This window comes from Schistocerca nitens, chromosome 5 (assembly GCF_023898315.1).
Source record: "Schistocerca nitens isolate TAMUIC-IGC-003100 chromosome 5, iqSchNite1.1, whole genome shotgun sequence".
Taxonomy (NCBI): domain Eukaryota; kingdom Metazoa; phylum Arthropoda; class Insecta; order Orthoptera; family Acrididae; genus Schistocerca; species Schistocerca nitens.
In genome coordinates, this window is record NC_064618.1 from 339,135,640 (window position 1) to 339,153,178 (window position 17,539).

Here is a 17,539-nt window from a genome sequence, read left to right on the forward strand (position 1 = left end):
TTGGCAATTAATTCTAATCATGCACAACACAGTGGCCGACGACTTTTACTCAACGACCGAAAGCAACGGTATTTGCGAAGACATTTCAGTGCTAACAGACGAGCAACACTGCGTGAATTTACTGCAGAAATCAACGTGGGTCGCACGACGAACGTATCCGTTAGGACAGGGAGGTGAAATTTGGCGTTAATGGGATATGACTGCAGACGACGGATTACATTGCCTTTGCTAACAGCACGACATCGCGTCCAGCGCCTCTCCTGGGATCGCGATCTTATCGGTTGGACCCTAGACAACTGGAAAACCGTAAGCAGGCCAGTCAGCCATTTCAGTTGGTAATAGCTGATGGCAGGACGCAGACTCCAGGAAGTCATCGACCCAATTTGTTATCAAGGCACTGTGGAAGCTGGCGCTAGCTCCAAAAAGGTGTGAGCTGAGTTTGCACCGAATGGACTGGGTCCTCTGGTCCAGCTGAAGCGATCATGGCTATGTTCGGCTACTTGATCACAACCTGCAGCTATTCACGGACTTCATGTTCCCAAACAACGATGGAATTGTCACCGGCCCACTATTGTTCGTGATTGATTTCAAGAACATTCTGTACAGTTAGAGCGATGATCTGTCCATCCAGATAGCCCGACATGGATCGCATGGAACATTTGTGGGATCTAATCGAAAGGTCAGTTAATGCTCTAAGTCCTGCAGCGGTCACACTTCCGCAATTATGGACGGCTATAGAGGCAGAAGAGCTAATTATTTCTCCAGGTCACTTCGAACGACTTTTTTTTGGTTGAGTCCATCCCAACGCCGAGTTTCAGCACTACAATGGGCAAAAGGAGGTACGAAACGGTAATATGAGGTATCCCATGATATTTGTCACAGCGTATTTCTCTACCGTTTCACTCTCGAACGGCGCGCGAGAAAAGCGAACACTGGAATCCTCCGTGCGACCTCTGGTTTCTCTTATTTTATTACAATGATCACTTCTTCCTATTCTGATTCGCGTCGACAGAATATTTTCGTATTCGGAGGAGAAATTTGGTGGCTGAAATTTCGTAAAAAGACCATGCCGCAACAAGAAACGCCTCTGTTTCCGTCATTACCAAACTTGCGTATCATATACGTGACACCCTCTCTCTTATTTCGTGATAATACTAAACGAGGTTTCCTTCATCGGACTATTTCGTTACTCTCCGTTAATCCTATCTGGTAAGGAAGTTGAAACGCCTGGTTAAATCCGCAGGACAGAATATGTAGTTGGAACAGTGGAAAGGGGCCAAAAATGAGCGGCTGTCAGTTACACTGGAACAGATATAACTTTATTTAGTTGCCCAAACATAAGAGCGTAAATTTCCGAGCTTAACTATCGACTGAATATGTCACACAATCTTATGGCTTAAAGGTACAACCTCTCTAAATTTTAAAACGGCTGAAGGTCGATGATTCAAAACACAACTACAATAGATTTTTACAAGGAAGAAAGCCCAAGGCTTTATCCTTAAATAATGAACTACAGTAAATTTTCAAAAGGCAGAAAGCGCAAGGTTTTATCGTTAAATAATATTTCAAATGAGGCTGAAGGCCCAAACAATCTAAGACTTGACAAGTAAGGAATTTTAATTTTAAAGCAGCTGAAGGCCCATTATTTGAAACCCAACTAAAAGCAAACAGATTCAAACTGTCGGCTATGAGCCATTAAAATACACAACCAAACACCAGTAAGAAAGGCAGTACAGCCAGCGGCGCTCAGAAGTTTCCCGGAGTCGCTCTGCACTTGACATTCGCTTAGGGGACACAAGTAGTCGGCCCAACTTCAAGTAACCAAAATACAGTTAAACACCACCGGATGGTGGCCAAACTCTCGCTAAATCGAAAACTCGCTGTTGCTCACGGAAATACCCCCCACAGCCGACCATCAAAACCAACGGCACTGCGCCGCGCGGAGATTTCCTGGCTGATCCACACCAATCGACCGACTGCCACACGTCAGCACGGAGACAGCACTAAAATAACTGAGCAGTCGACGTCACAAGCTACACACAGTTTCACGAACACTTGCACGAAGGACTAGACAATAATAATGGCAGCGACAGTGCAATAACAAGGACGAATCATGAGTCGGTCCACGCAGGCAACCCATAAGCGATCGCCGGCCAACATACACGTCCTCCGTCAAGACGACCGACTGACGACGAACCAAGGTGGTCCGCACTCAAGTGATACGTATCGGCAACCGTCGGGCAAGTCATGGCTGTCCGGACCTCACTGCAGGCGCGCCTCGACTGAACTTCTGCCGCGTCGCAAGTCGAACACTGCCAGGACCAAACTGCACTGCTAGGACCTCCCAGCTCACTGGCAATCCGAACTAACTACGAACGCACGACAACCGGGAAGTAATAGCAGTCAGCAAAGACAATACGCCAGGGCTTATATCGATAAGCGTAGCTGCTGCCGCCCACGGCTAGGCAAGGCGGCAAGTCAGTGACACCAGTAATAGAAATTAACATAACGAGGTGGTAGTACATCTACATCTAGATGATTACTCTGCAATTCACACTTAAGTGCTTGGCAGAGGTTTCATCGAACCACAATCATACTGTCTCTCTACCATTCCACTCCCGAACAGCGTGCGGGAAAAACGAACACCTAAACCTTCCTGTTCGAGCTCTGATTTCTCTTATTTTATTTTGATGATCATTCCTACCTATGTAGGTTGGGCTCAACAAAATATTTTCGCATTCGGAAGAGAGCCGGCCGAAGTGGCCGTGCGGTTAAAGGCGCTGCAGTCTGGAACCGCAAGACCGCTACGGTCGCAGGTTCGAATCCTGCCTCGGGCATGGATGTGTGTGATGTCCTTAGGTTAGTTACGTTTAAGTAGTTCTAAGGGACTGATGACCACAGATGTTAAGTCCCATAGTGCTCAGAACCAACGAGAAAGTTGGTGACTGAAATTTCGTAAATAGATCTCGCCGCGACGAAAAACGTCTTTGCTTTAATGACTTCCATCCCAACTCGCGTATCATATCTGCCACACTCTCTCCCCTATTACGTGATAATACAAAACGAGCTGCCCTTTTTTGCACCATTTCGATGTCCTCCGTCAATCCCACCTGGTAAGGATCCCACACCGCGGAGCAATATTCTAACAAAGGACGAACGAGTGTAGTGTAAGCTGTCTCTTTAGTGGACTTGTTGCATCTTCTAAGTGCCCTGCCAATGAAACGCAACCTTTGGCTCGCCTTCCCCACAATATTATGTATGTGGTCTTTCCAATTGTTCGTAATTTTAACACACAGGTACTTAGTTGAATTGACAGCCTTGAGAATTATACTATCTATCGAGTAATCGAATTCCAACGGATTTCTTTCGGAACTCATGTGGATCACCTCACACTTTTCGTTATTTAGGGTCAACTGCCACCTGCCACACCATACAGCAATATTTTCTAAATCGCTTTGTAACTGATACTGGCCTTCGGATGACCTTACTAGACGGTAAATTACAGTATCATCTGCGAACAACCTAAGAGAACTGCTCAGATTGTCACCCAGGTCATTTATATAGATCAGGGACAGCAGAGGTCCCAGGACGCTTCCCTGGGAAACACCTGATATCTCTTCAGTCTTACTCGATGATTTGCCATCTATAACAACGAACTGCGACCTTCATGACAGGAAATCACGAATCCAGTCGCACAACTGAGACGATACCCCATAGGCCCGCAGCTTGATTAGAAGTCGCTTGTGAGGGACGGTGTCAAAAGCTTTCCGGAAATGTAGAAATACAGTAAAAACAGGATGTCAAATGAGATATGGCACGACACGAGCCACGCACGTCTCAGACGTCAAGGTGAGATCAGTTTGTAGCCTATCCCAGATGTTATTCAAATTGTAAATTGAACAATCTGTGACGGAAATCAAGGCGAGATTTGGAGATCGAGAATTAAAGTTGCCACCGGGCTTAATTTTGTCGCTGGAGGGCGAACAAAACAGAAGTATTCTTTGTTTCCATAGTGGAAGACTGTGGAATGTTGGTAATGGCTAGAGCTGTCACTCCCAGTCCGCCGTAGGTTGACTTGCGCAATGGGCTGAGCGCAGGCGGGCGGCGACCGAGACGCGAGACGCCGGCCGGCGCGAGGCCTGTGTTTACAAACACTGCGTCCCAGCAGGCGCGCCCGTCGCGTCGCCCCCTCCTGTCTAACCCGGCAGCGCTCTTGCCGTCTGCAGTGGCGTAGCGCCACGGCGCGGATTTCCCCACCTCGCCTTGCCCAACTCCAGCCCGGGAGATAAATCCGGCTGTTTTACGCTAACATTAGAACCGACAGGTTTCCTCAAAGAAGAGGCTTTTATAATAACTCTTTCCGCTAATGCTGCCGCTTGTTGTGCTCTTCAGTCCCAAAGCTGTTCGCGTTCCACGCCAGTCTCTGTTGTGCAAGACTCTGCATATCTGCATCACTACTGCAACCTACATCCATTTCAACCAGATTACTGTAGAAGAATATAATAATTCCAATCCCAAAGAAAGCAGGCGTTGACAGATGTGAAAATTACCGATCTATCAGTTTAATAAGTCACGGCTGCAAAATACTAACGCGAATTCTTTACAGACGAATGGAAAAACTGGTAGAAGCCGACCTCGGGGAAGATCAGTTTGGATTCCGTAGAAATGTTGGAACACGTGAGGCAATACTGACCCTGCGACTTATTTTAGAAGCTAGATTAAGAAAAGGCAAACCTACGTTTCTAGCATTTGTAGACTTAGAGAAAGTTTTTGCGAATGTTGACTGGAATACTCTCTTTCAAATTCTGAAGGTGGCAGGGGTAAAATACAGGGAGCGAAAGGCTATTTACAATTTGAACAGAAACCAGATGGCAGTTATAAGAGTCGAGGGACATGAAAGGGAAGCAGTGGTTGGGAAGGAAGTGAGGCAACGTTGTAGTCTCTCCCCGATGTTGTTCAATCTGTATATTGAGCGAGCAGTAAAGGAAACAAAGGAAAAATTCGGAGTAGGTATTAAAATCCATGGAGAAGAAATAAAAACTTTGAGGTTCGCCGATGACATTGTAATAAGGACTGACAGAGACAGCAAGGGATTTGGAAGAGCAGTTGAACGGAATGGACGGTGTCTTGAAAGGAGGGTATAAGATGAACATCAACAAAAGCAAAACGAGGATAATGGAATGTAGTCGAATTGGTTGATGCTGAGGGAATTAGATTAGGAAAGGAGACACTTAAAGTTGTAAAGGAGTTTTGCTATTTGGGGAGCAAAATAACTGATGATGGTCGAAGTAGAGAGGATATAAAATGTAGACTTGCAATGGCAAGGAAAGCGTTTCTGAAGAAGAGAATTTTGTTAACATCGAGTATAGATTTAAGTGTCAGGAAGACGTTTCTGCAAGTATTTGTATGGAGTGTAGCCATGTATGGAAGTCAAATATGGACGATAAATAGTTTGGACAAGAAGAGAATAGAAGCTTTCGAAATGTGGTGCTACAGAAGAATGCTGAAGACTAGATGGGTAGATCACATAACCAATGAGGAGGTATTGAATAGGATTGGGGAGAAGAGGAGTTTGCGGCACAACTTGACTAGAAGAAGGGATCGGTTGGTAGGACATGTTCTGAGGCGTCAAGGAATTACAAATTTAGCATTGGAGGGCAGTGTGGAGGGTAAAAATCGGAGAGAGAGACCAAGAGATGAATACACTAAACAGATTCAGAAGGATGTAGGCTGCAGTAAGTACTGGGAGATGAAGAAGCTTGCACAGGTTAGAGTAGCATGGAGAGCTGCATCAAACCAGTCTCAGGACTGAAGACCACAACAACAACAACTGTAGTCAAGCACTGGTCTCATTCTACAATTTTTATGCACCACCATCCCCTTCCAGCACACACACACACACACACACACGCGCGCGCGCACACACACACACACACACACACACACACACACACACATACACACTCACACACTTTCCTCGTCACCAAACAGACGATTCCTTGCTGCCTCAGACTCTTTCGCATTAGCTGGGCCCTTAGTTCTGTCTAGCTGCGCCGTAAATTTGTTTTCTCCCCATTACCAGTCAGCAGTTCTTCACTAGTTATCCGATCAACGTATTTCTGAACCATTCTTCTGTAACAGCACATTTAGAAAAACATGTTTTGTTCATGTCCGAACTGTTTATAATCTACGATTCACTTCCACACGAGTCTACAACACGGACGAATACCTACAGAATACTCTATTGCCAGTCTGTATTTGATATGTTCTCTACATCAGCCATCTTTAGTTACTTTACACCCGAGTAGGAAATCTCATCTTCTGGTGTGTTATTACCTAAAACAATCCCCTTGTCATCGCCTTACTTAATGAATCTACGAGGGCTATTCGGAAAGTAAGGAACGATAGGTCGCGAAGTGGAAACCACAGAGAAAATCAGAACTTGAAAAAAAAGAGACAGCATTGGTCGTATATTTTTTACTATTGCAAAATCGATTTTCTGTCACTGAGTGACCATCTTCAGTGCTACATTGTATAACTTAAATTGGGATGCACTGTTGTCACTAAGCTTACGGCGATCACGTAGACTAGTCTATGTGATCGCCGTAAGCTTAGTGACAACAGTGCATCCCAATTTAAGTTATACAATATAGCACTGAAGATGGTCACTCAGTGACAGAAAATCGATTTTGCAATAGTAAAAAATATACGACCAATGCTGTCTCTTTTTTTTCAAGTAAACCTGTTATCTGGTCGTGGTGCACAGGACAACATGGAGTCGCCAATCAATAAAATCAGAACTGTTTTATTTGCAGTAGTTAGCTACAACTTTCAGCTACTTATCTCTATAGCCGCCGATCCAACTTAGACGTTTGTCGTAGCGTTGTACCAACTTTCCAATACCCTCGTTATAGAAGGCAGCCGTGAGTGCTTTCCGCCAATTTTCTACGCTGGCCTAAGCTCGTTGTCTGTGCCAGAATTTTGTCTTGATAGCCAGTGGTTCATGTGAGCAGAGGTGAAACTCAGAGGGAGACAATTACGGGCAGTATTGTGGGCAATCAAACATTTCCAACTGAAAACGACGTAGGAGCATCTTCATTGCCCCTGCAGAATTAGGCTGAGAATTGTTTTGAAGAAGAAAACGCACGACATTTATGTAATGTTGGCTGCATAGTTTCAGGCGAAATTGCTCATCAGGCCCTCATACTTGGCGGGAGACACTATTGTTCTAGGTTTCTTTATGTGCTCTCTGTGTGGCCAGAATTAAAAAGAACGACGTGGTGCGATCGTCCGGCATACTAGAGACTCTGTCCAACACACCTGTGGAAAACTTCATCGGATTTTCACTGTGGTTTTCATTTCGCGGCCGATCGTTCCTTACTTTCCGAATAACCCTCGTACTTTCCATTAACTTTGTTTCACTTTTCTTGTTATTCATCCTCTAAGTTCTTTTCGAGTAACTATACATTCCGTTCAACTGCTTTTCATAAGTCCTTTGTCGGCTCTGAAGAAACTGCAGTGTCAGCAGCTAAGCTGAGAAGTTTAATTTCCTCACTGTGAACTTAAACTCCTTTTGAAAGTCATCTCCAATTTCTTTCACAACATGTTCATGTTATAGATTTAATAACACCGCAGACCCTCTTTCCTCGACTATTGCTTCCCTTTCATAACGGCAGTCTCGCTCCGTGCAAGCTATAGATATTATCCTTGCTAAATTCAGAATTTCAAAAAGTGTTTTCCAGTCAGCGATGTCAAAAGCTTTCTCCAAATCTCCGAAAAAAATTTCGTTCTATTTCATGAACACCTTGTCTGTTTCAAATCTGCCCACTCCTTTACGATTCTCCTCAGAGTTGTGGATGACGAATTGCATGCTGGCCTAATGGTAACCTCCATTGAGATTGTCGCTTTATTTGTAAATGTGGGTAGCGTCTTCTGATATCCATGATTCTGCTCTTGGCTTTTCTTATTTTCGTATCCTCCTGTTCTCCTCTTTTATTGTCGTTAGGATGAGCGGCGTTGTAAATGATCGACCGAATATTACGCCTCCTTTCTGTAATTATCATTTCAATATGTGTCCCTCTGAAATCCAGCATTACCGATGGAAGGCGCCACGAACTTGGAATTCATTTTCAGCCAGGTGTGTGGATGCTTTTGATCACATAGTCTAAGTAGACAAATGTAGAATGAAATAGATTATATACACAGGGTGAGTCACGTAAGACTTAAACTTCCAGGCAGCAGGTTAAAGGCACGAATAGTCGCATATACAGGAGCCACAAAAGACCGGTCCCGCATAATTACGGACCAATATACTTAAATTCGACGTACTGCAAAATTCATAAGCAAGTTTGAAGATGATGGTATTTGGTTTGTGGGTCGCTCAGCTGCGCGGTCGGAAATCGAACCCGAGACACCGTTATCTAGAGACAGCAACGCTAACCACTTTTTTATTTTTTTAAAATCTCATTTTGTTGGATATTGTTCGTTGCATTTGGTCGAGGCGGAACGTCATCTGCCAGCGTGTGTAGTGCCAACACTAAAGTTCGAAGTGGTGTTATGGTGTGGTCTGGGATTTTATTTCCGCCCGGGGACTGGATGTTTGTGTTGTCCTCATCACTTCAACATCATTCGGAAAAGTGGCGAGAGTGGACCGTCAAAAGATTGGGAATTTGTATGGGCGCTGATAACCGCGCCCATGACGCTTGTTCAAGTTCATCGTTCTTCCACGCTTCAATCGTCCAATGTTTACGCTCCTTACAGCAGGCGAGACCTCGGCATTTATCAGCATGATGTGTGGCTTATGAGCAGCCGCTCGACCATGGAATCCAAGTTTTATCACCTCACGTCTAACTCCTCATAGTACTTGCAGTGGATCCAGATGCAGTTTGGAATTCCTATCCGATAGTCTAGATAGATGTCTGTCTGTTAGACATTACGACGCTCTTCAACTGTCGGAGGTCTCTGTCAGTTAACAGGCGAGATCGGCCTGTACGCTTTTGTGCTTTACGTGTCCCTTCACGTTTCCACTTCACTATCACATCGGAAACTGTGGAACTAGGGATAATGATCAGTGTGAAAATCTCGAGTAAAGACGTATGAAACAAGTGACACCAGGTCACTTGACCACGTTCGAAGTCCGTGAGTTCCGAGGAGCGCCCCATTTTGGTCTCTGTCTATGGACTACTGAAGTCACTGATATGCAGTACTCGGTAGCAGGTGGCAGCACAATGTACCTAATATGAAAAACGTATGTTTTGGGGATGTCCGGATACATTTGATCACATGGTGTATACACAAAGGCACGCTGCAAGGTAATGCCTCCGATTTCTGTATGTGAAAACTCTTAAAGCTTTTAAAATGAAATAGAAGTTACTGGTATTCTATACACGTATTCTTCATGTCAACATATGTCTAGTCTTCTGTCGCCTAAGGGCTCCGAATAATGGCATAAAACATGGCGGTGTGTAACGTAACAATGTCGGTGCATAGGAAACACCGTGTTGTAATGGATTTTCAAATTCGAAGAGTTTTTGCACATGTGGAGCACCATCTCCGTCAGCATAACAATACCAGACCACACGCGAGCGCTGTGCTATCTGCAATGATCCAAAGCCTTGGGTTCACTGGCATCAGTAATCCTCCACACAGTCCTGACTTGGCCCCATCCGATTTACAAAAATGGTTGAAATGGCTTTAAGCACTATGGGACTTAACTGCTGAGGTCATCAGTCCCCTAGAACTTAGAACTACTTAAACCTAACTAACCTAATGACATCACACACATCCATGCCCGAGGCAGGATTCGAACCTGCGACCGTAGAGGTCGCGCGGTTCCAGACTGTAGCGCCTAGAACCGCTCGGCCACTCCGGCTAGCAATCCGATTTTCATCTGTTTCCAAAACTTAGTGAGCACCTCTCAGAACTTCGCTTTGATAGTGGCGAAGTCGTGCATTCAGAGGATAGTTCGTGGCCCCGTCAACGATGTCAAACGTTCTACAGTGACGGTGTCAACAAACTGGTCTCTCGTTGAGACCAATGTCTTCATCTCCAGGATGACTATGTTGAGATATAAGTATGCAGACATGCAGAATAAAGATGTAGAATGTTAATAGCGTTTGTTTTATTTGAAAGCGTTAAGAGTTTTCTGATAAAGAGTTTGGAGGCACTAATTTTCAGCACAAGGGATGTGATGTGGAAGGGGAACCCAGGGATAACAGCAACACCACAGTTTAAAAATTTTAACAGAAAATTTATTTGACAATTGATAAGCTTGATAAGCTTGCATGTATTTATGATAATGAAATCTTAAGGAGGAGATTTTTTTTCACATCTCACTCAGTTTGAACAATATGATAGATATTTAAATTAATGATCTCTTTAAAAAACAAATGAATAAAAGTAAAATTCATGATCTCCTTAAAGAAGATAAAAATATTCTTAAACACCTCGTATCATAAATAGTTTTAATAAATCCCAAGAAAATATTCAGAATAATGGTATTTTAAGTAAGCTGTTTGGTTTTACATACCTAGCAATTATTAAGGCCACCAGCATCTTGAACTTCCAGCAACTCCCAGAACAAGTTCCAAAACTTAAGTGTAACAAATACCGACTTCAAGAAAATGTCTGATTTAATTTATAACATCAAGAATACCTACACAGGTAAGACCGTTAAACACTTCATTTAAGAAACAATCATTCTCAAGACACACAACTGACTAAAATAGTAAAACCAACATTCAGTAACTGGCTAGTAATAATTTACAGAGATTAAAACGTGATTAAGTGAATTTCAAAATGGTTCAAATGGCTCTGAGCACTGTGGGACTTAACTTCTGAGGTCATCAGACCCCTAGAACTTAGAACTACTTAAACCTAAGTAACCTAAGGACATCACACGCATCCATGCCCGAGGTAGGATTCGAACCTGCGACCGTAGCGGTCGCGCGGTTCCAGACTGTAGCGCCTAGAACCGCTCGGCCACCCCGGCCGGCAAGTGAATTTGATGCACTCGCACAAACTGTAAGAAAGTACTGCTAACCACACACTTAAATACAGTTCAGATGCCAAGTGGCAAGGAAATTAAGCGAGGCACTTTAACAGAAACCTTTAAACATAAATACTTTAACACAGCTGTCACGTACATGACTTAGTCGATAATAATCCAAGGGTAAGGCGCCAACCCGATCTCCTTTGTCACAGCAATATTTCAAATAAGGTTTCAGCATCGGGCTGTTTCCTTCCTCCATCAACGGATCGGCCCAGACCATTTGGACCGCCATAAACAACTTGAATTGCTTGCCCAATAACATGGAGGGTAAAGGCGACCAATTACAGGACCTGAGGAGTAGTGCACTGAAGCATACGTTTTCAGTCGCCGGAATTGGTTCCATCAGGCAGCGTGCAAACGAAAGACAGTCGTAGCCGACCAAGGCAGCAGCAGCCGACAGACTAAGGACCTGTCTCAAGACCCCGTGCAGGCCCACAACACTCCTCCAAACTTCCTCTCACGACCACCGTCCGCACGCGTCTCCAAGTTATCGCCACAACCCAGACCTCTCTCGCCTAGTTTCTCTACTCGACCTGTCGAAATTCTCGCAAAGATTTTCTTGCCGAAGGATGTCGTCCCATCGGCTTGAGCACCACGGCTCAGTCTCCATCTTTCCGATGCGTCCTTTGCCTTTCCAGCGATGCCTTTAATGTAACATTGCGCTACCGTAGTTACCTCGGAGTGAGATTGGCCGCCTCGTTTGTTGCAGAGCCAGGCGATGCGCATCGTGCGAACCGTGGGGCAGGCCTTCGAGGTGTGCCACAAGCTGTCGGCTGCGGCGGGCAACACGGCCGACGACGAGGACCAGGACCTCGCGGGCACGGCGTCCACAGCGGCCATGGACGCGGCCGAGGCCACCACTGGAGTCGCGGGGGTCGAGCGCAAAGGTAAAGGCAGGCGCAGCTTCTGTGTACCACGGCTGGCAGCTCCTATCTAAGATTTTTTTTTTCAGTCTCCTGACTGGTTTGATGCGGCCCGCCACGAATTCCTCTCTTGTACCAACCTCTTCATCTCAGAGTAGCACTTGCAACCTACTTCCTCAGTTACTCTGGATCTATCTCGATCTGTGTCAACCTCCACAGCTTTTGCCATCTACAGCTCCCTCCAGTACCATGGAACTCATTCCATGATGTCTTCACAGATGTCCTATCATCCTGTTCCTTTTCCTTATCAGTATTTTCCACATATTTCCTCTCCGATTCTGCGCAGAACCTCCTCATTCCTTACCTCATCAGCCAACTTAATTTTCAGCATTCCTCTGTAGCACCACATCTCGAATGCTTAGATTCTGTTCTGTTTCGATTTTCCTACAGTCCATGTTTCACTATCATACAATGCTGTTCTCCAAACATACATTCTCAGTGATTTATTCCTCAAGCCGGCCGCGGTGGTCTAGCGGTTCTAGGCGCGCAGTCCGGAACCGCGCGATTGCTACGGTCGCAGGTTCGAATCCTGCCTCGGGCATGGATGTGTGTGATGTCCTTAGGTTAGTTAGGTTTAAGTAGTTCTAAGTTCTAGGGGACTGATGACCACAGATGTTAAGTCCCATAGTGCTCAGAACCATTTGACCCATTTTATTCCTCAAATTAAGGCCTATGTTTGATATTAATAGACTTTTCTTGGCCAGGAATTCCCTTTTTTCCATTGCTAGTTTGCTTTTGATGTCCTTCTTGCTCCGACCATCATTGGTTATTTTGCTGCCTAGGTAGTAGAATTCCTTAACTTCATCTTTTTCGTGATCATCAGTCCTTATGTTAAGTTTCTCGATGTTGTCATTCCTGCTACTTCTCATTACTTTCGCCTTTCTTCGATTTACTCTCGATCCCTATTCTGTGCTCATTAGACTGTTCATTAAACTCAACAGAGCCTTTAATTCTTCTTCACTTTCCCCGAGGACAGCAATGTCAACAGCGAATCTTATTACTGACATCCTTTCACCTTGAATTCGAATTCTGCTCTTGAACCATTCTTTCATTTCCATCATCGCTTCGTTCTTTGTCTTCCACTATTATTATTCCCTCTTGGCTCTTGTACATATTCTCGCCGTAGGTCTAGGTGTACAGACAGCCAAACCAGCGTTTATAAGATTTGTAAATTTAAGAAAAAGCATTTGACATTGTTGCTTGGAACACAATCTCAGGCAGCGGATATAAAATACAGGGATCGAAACATCTACGTAAACAAGACTGCAATTATAAGAGTTGGGAGATATGGCACGGAACCAGTGGTTGAGAAGTGAGCGAGAAGTATTGTATTCTATCCCCTGTCGCACCCCAACACTGGTTAACTACCCCAGAATGGATTCGCTGTGACCTGCGCGGCGCAGTCAGAAAGTTAACAACCATGTGAGTGTACTCTCTTTTGATCCATCTTGGGTACAGAACAGCGGCTGGTCTGATATTTGCCGAAGAAAAATCACAAACAGACGTATGTTTTCAGAAGTTATTTCACTGTAAGACGACCGGTTTCTGCATCTCGTTAATGCTGTCTTCAGACTCCTATACACATCACGTATAGAAAATCAGATAAATCGGTGCGTGCGTAACTGGAACCGTCAATACCTGGATTTCGTGAATCTTTTGTGGAGTGTGTACTTCTAAGACTTGACAACAACTGACAGGTGTTGATTGGTAGAAGATATACCGAAGCACCAAGGAAGAGTTAGTTTGCTAGTGGAAGATAGTATAGTCAGTAAAACTTTTAGATGGAGACCAAGTATTGACTACAGTAATCAGATATAAACGCACTAGGTTACAGTTGTTAGGCAGAGCTGAAGATGCTTACACCTGACTGGATAGCGTGGAGAACAGCATCAAACGATTCCTTGCAAGGAAAAAAGGAAGATTAAGATTTAATGTCTTGACGACAATTAGGTCACTAAAGATGGCAGTCTCTGGACTGAAGACCAGAACAACAAGTACAACAAAAGATTCAGCGATTAAAGTTTCCTTCTTTTTCTCGTTTGTGGCACTACACTACGTGGGCTCCATAAAGCGACGCCTACGAGCAACGCAGGTCGCGGTGCGTACGTCACAGCAGGTGACACTGCAGGTCTTAAGAGTACCAGCAGCCGTCTCCGGCGAGAGCGAGTGACTATTTCAGGCGAGTTTAACAATTCTTATCTGCGCGTTTAAATGGATGCAAGTTCTCGATAGCACACGACAAAATTAAGACCTTTAGTGAGTATCTTTTCAATTAAATATTCATTTCCTGTGTCCCTTACACGGAGACGAGCGTTCGCCAAGTGTGGCGGACAAGCCGACTAGTGTGACGTCACAAATTCGTTGAAGGGCCCGTATGTCTCGATGGCCCCGCAGGAAATGGAAGTAAATTTAAAAATATTTTCACACTGAGCTGACAGGTACTACATTTGTAATTGATCGTAATATAACTTTCTATTTAGTAATGTGCTAGTTGTCCTTTCTTTTGATTTTATCGAGCTAATTGGTCTTTGGGACAGCAAGTGTTGTTATCCGCTTGAAAACATGCATTCAGTTCTCGGCGTTCGACTGAAAGGACTATAAGCGTCTGCGGTGTTTTGCTCTGACTGATTCGTTAATGCCCTGTAAAACGCTGAATTCACGGTCAGAGGAATTATTTATAAATTTCTCCATTGTTCTTGGCGATTGCATCTCGTACATTAGCAGTCTAGATGTATTTTATAAGGTGAAATATTCGAGAATTCCTCAAGTTGCAGTGTACTGTTGTTGACTATTAATACGACATACATGATCGATTTCGGAAAACACATTCCATTATCAGCTGATCTACACATAATAACAGCATAATAATCAAGCACCACAAAACATAAGACTCATGCTTTTGATGCTTTTATTGCTTATAGGCCTACGTACATTTTATGACGGACTTTTCATTCCAGTGTTTAGCAAGTAGGTTGTGCCAATAAAAGACACCCTACAGAAATGTGCTTTCTTCCACATAATCTAAATTATTCAGATCCTATGCTCTTAATAAATTACATGAATGAACGCTGAGCTGTTATTGTCAACACGGTCACTTTCCAGTCCCAGCTCCCAATATCCACAAAACTGACCTAATGCTTAGCCTCTGATGACCTCACTATATGTGGGAAGCTAGAACCAGCCAAAAGCGTTGAAGAAAAACTGCGGCTGTTACTAGCAGTAAGTCAAATGCAGGTATAAAAAGCGGACTGCAACACTCATAGCGTTTTCTTTTACTTTTCCCTTTTCATGTTGCAGTCACGTTTTGAAATATAACTCGTTAAAGCTTATTTTCAGGGTTTTTGTATCCGACTATATAGGAGCAAGTAAATTTCCTTTTAATGAATTCGAGGCCAAATACGTAATAGGAGACCACCTAGAAAGTATTATTACGATTGGTCCTCCACCTTTATATTGCCGAAAAAAATTAGTACACCCTTCTAGAGGTTTCCCATTCACTCAAGATTTATTGCTGCAATAGTGCATATGCAGTAAATGGAGTTATATGAACAGAGTAAGAGCACAAGTGGTTCTGCGGTTCATTGGAATAATCATAAGGAAAAGTAATTCAACCACGAAAGAAGTGGTTTGCAAAACAATTTTCGACTGAGTCTCAATTATTGCTGTTTAGTCTCAGACTCTAACCAGGTTGGATTAATACAACAGACAGAGACGATCCAAGAACAGCTGCACGTTTCGTCGCGGGATTGTTAACTAAACACGAGAGCATTAGGCAGATGACCAACAAACTTTTGCGGCAGACAGTGCAAGAGAAGCATTTTGTATCTCGGAGAAGTTGAAAACTCGAAGATTACGGCCTAGGTGTAGTCGGACAACATTTTACTTCCTCCCAAAAACGTCCAGAAAAATGGCCAATACGAGAAAATTGGAGAAATTAGAATTCATAGAGGTGACTAGCGGAGTATATGTATTGATGTAAGACACGGTACTCAGATTTACACTGCGGAAGTAGATTTCTGGTCTTCTCCTGCTGTCCTGGAAATGTTAGCTTCGACGTCGGCACTGCAGCCTTCGCTCTCAGCAGCAGACATTGCAAAATCTGTCGATGGGCCAGCTCGTCCGTGCGGAATCCCTAGCTAGAGAGATGGCGGTCACAGGTGGGCGGGCTTTCAGCATGCCAAATCTTGTTTCCTCGTTCTCTGTTCTCTTATTTACGACCCGCTGAGGCATTTCTGTCGCGTAATAAATACTGGTTTTAAAAGGACGCCGTTAAAAATGGCTTTCAGGATAACTGTAAAATTTAAATCGTGCACACCAGTATAACAGGCTGGAGCACGAAATGCATCGATCTCCTTTCTAGGTATGTGAAATGCTTTGCAACCTGTTGTAAAGTTTCGACTGTGACTACATCGTTAGAATCACATCGTTCAGATGAATTATTACTGTTCGACACAAATTTCAGCGATTCAGTGTTTACGTTCTCATTTTCAGATCCACTGCGAGGTAAGTCGACATTATGTTATAATATTACGTGCGGCAGCATGATAACTTCTGGCAACTCATATTTATTAGTCGATTCTTCTCTCCTGAGAATCTGAAGACGTAACACTGACGATGTAAACAATGTAATGCTGAAATCCGTGTGTGGCACTAATAATCTCTACCAGTACTGTGATTCTGACCATCTGTTCACTGTTAAAATCTCTTTTTCTGAAAACTTTGCAACACTTTTTAGTTAGTTTCAGATATCTAGAAGACGGAACTATGAACTTTGGGCTCCAGCCAACAGCTTTTTTATTCAGACAATAAGTCATTCAGGTGTGTGTGTGTTCGTTTGTGTGTGTGTGTGTGTGTGTGTGTGTGTGTGTGTGTGTGTGTTCCAGCCTAACCGTAAAGCCAATTTTGGTACTATTTAGATAAGACACCCCTAAGTGTGTGACGGGAGTGCCGTGTAAAACTTTTGAAAAATCTACGTTAATACTATTGAATCCATAGTTTTTGGGGTAGTTGGGCTGTTTGGTGGCTGTCACGATTTCATCTCCTAGGTGTGTGATGGTGAGTGGATGTAATGTAAAAGCAATTCAAAACAGCAAATATTACGATCAAATCCAGGGGGACTGGGAAGGTAGGTTGTCATGCAAAGCCTAATTCTAGAAAACACGAAGAAATTTACCGAACTTCACATACTTGTCATTTATTATCTGGAGAAACATTGAGTATAATACATGTAAATAAACTTAGTTTATTACTGCTCCATATACAAATTTCATTGCTTCATTTCGTAATATATTATTGGCATAAATAAGTAAAGGGCAAACCTGGCTAACCTGCTGCTATATATATTTCTCCTCCGTGCATTACGATCTTCACGAATTCCCGTGTATGTTGCTCTCTCCATGTTTACTAATGCCATCCACCCATCTTGTAGATTACCGCAGCTGTCTTTTCTTATTTCTTGAAATACTGCAAAGTGCTTCCTTGGTGTATCTTTCATCGTCTGGCTACATCACTTGCCCCCTTACAACACATCACTGAGGACGAAACACGAACAGCCTCAGTGCATTGT

General features: G+C 43.7%; 1 protein-coding gene across 1 annotated transcript in view; it reads left to right on the top strand.

Moving 5' to 3' along the window:
* LOC126259295 (carboxyl-terminal PDZ ligand of neuronal nitric oxide synthase protein-like) overlaps positions 1 to 17,539 on the top strand; it is a 470,145-nt gene that overhangs the window by 300,576 nt on the left and 152,030 nt on the right. Inside the window, exon 5 of the mRNA XM_049955956.1 lies at positions 11,760 to 11,937. Coding sequence (XP_049811913.1) covers positions 11,760 to 11,937 — 178 coding nt within the window. The remainder of the gene's footprint in view (positions 1 to 11,759; positions 11,938 to 17,539) is intronic.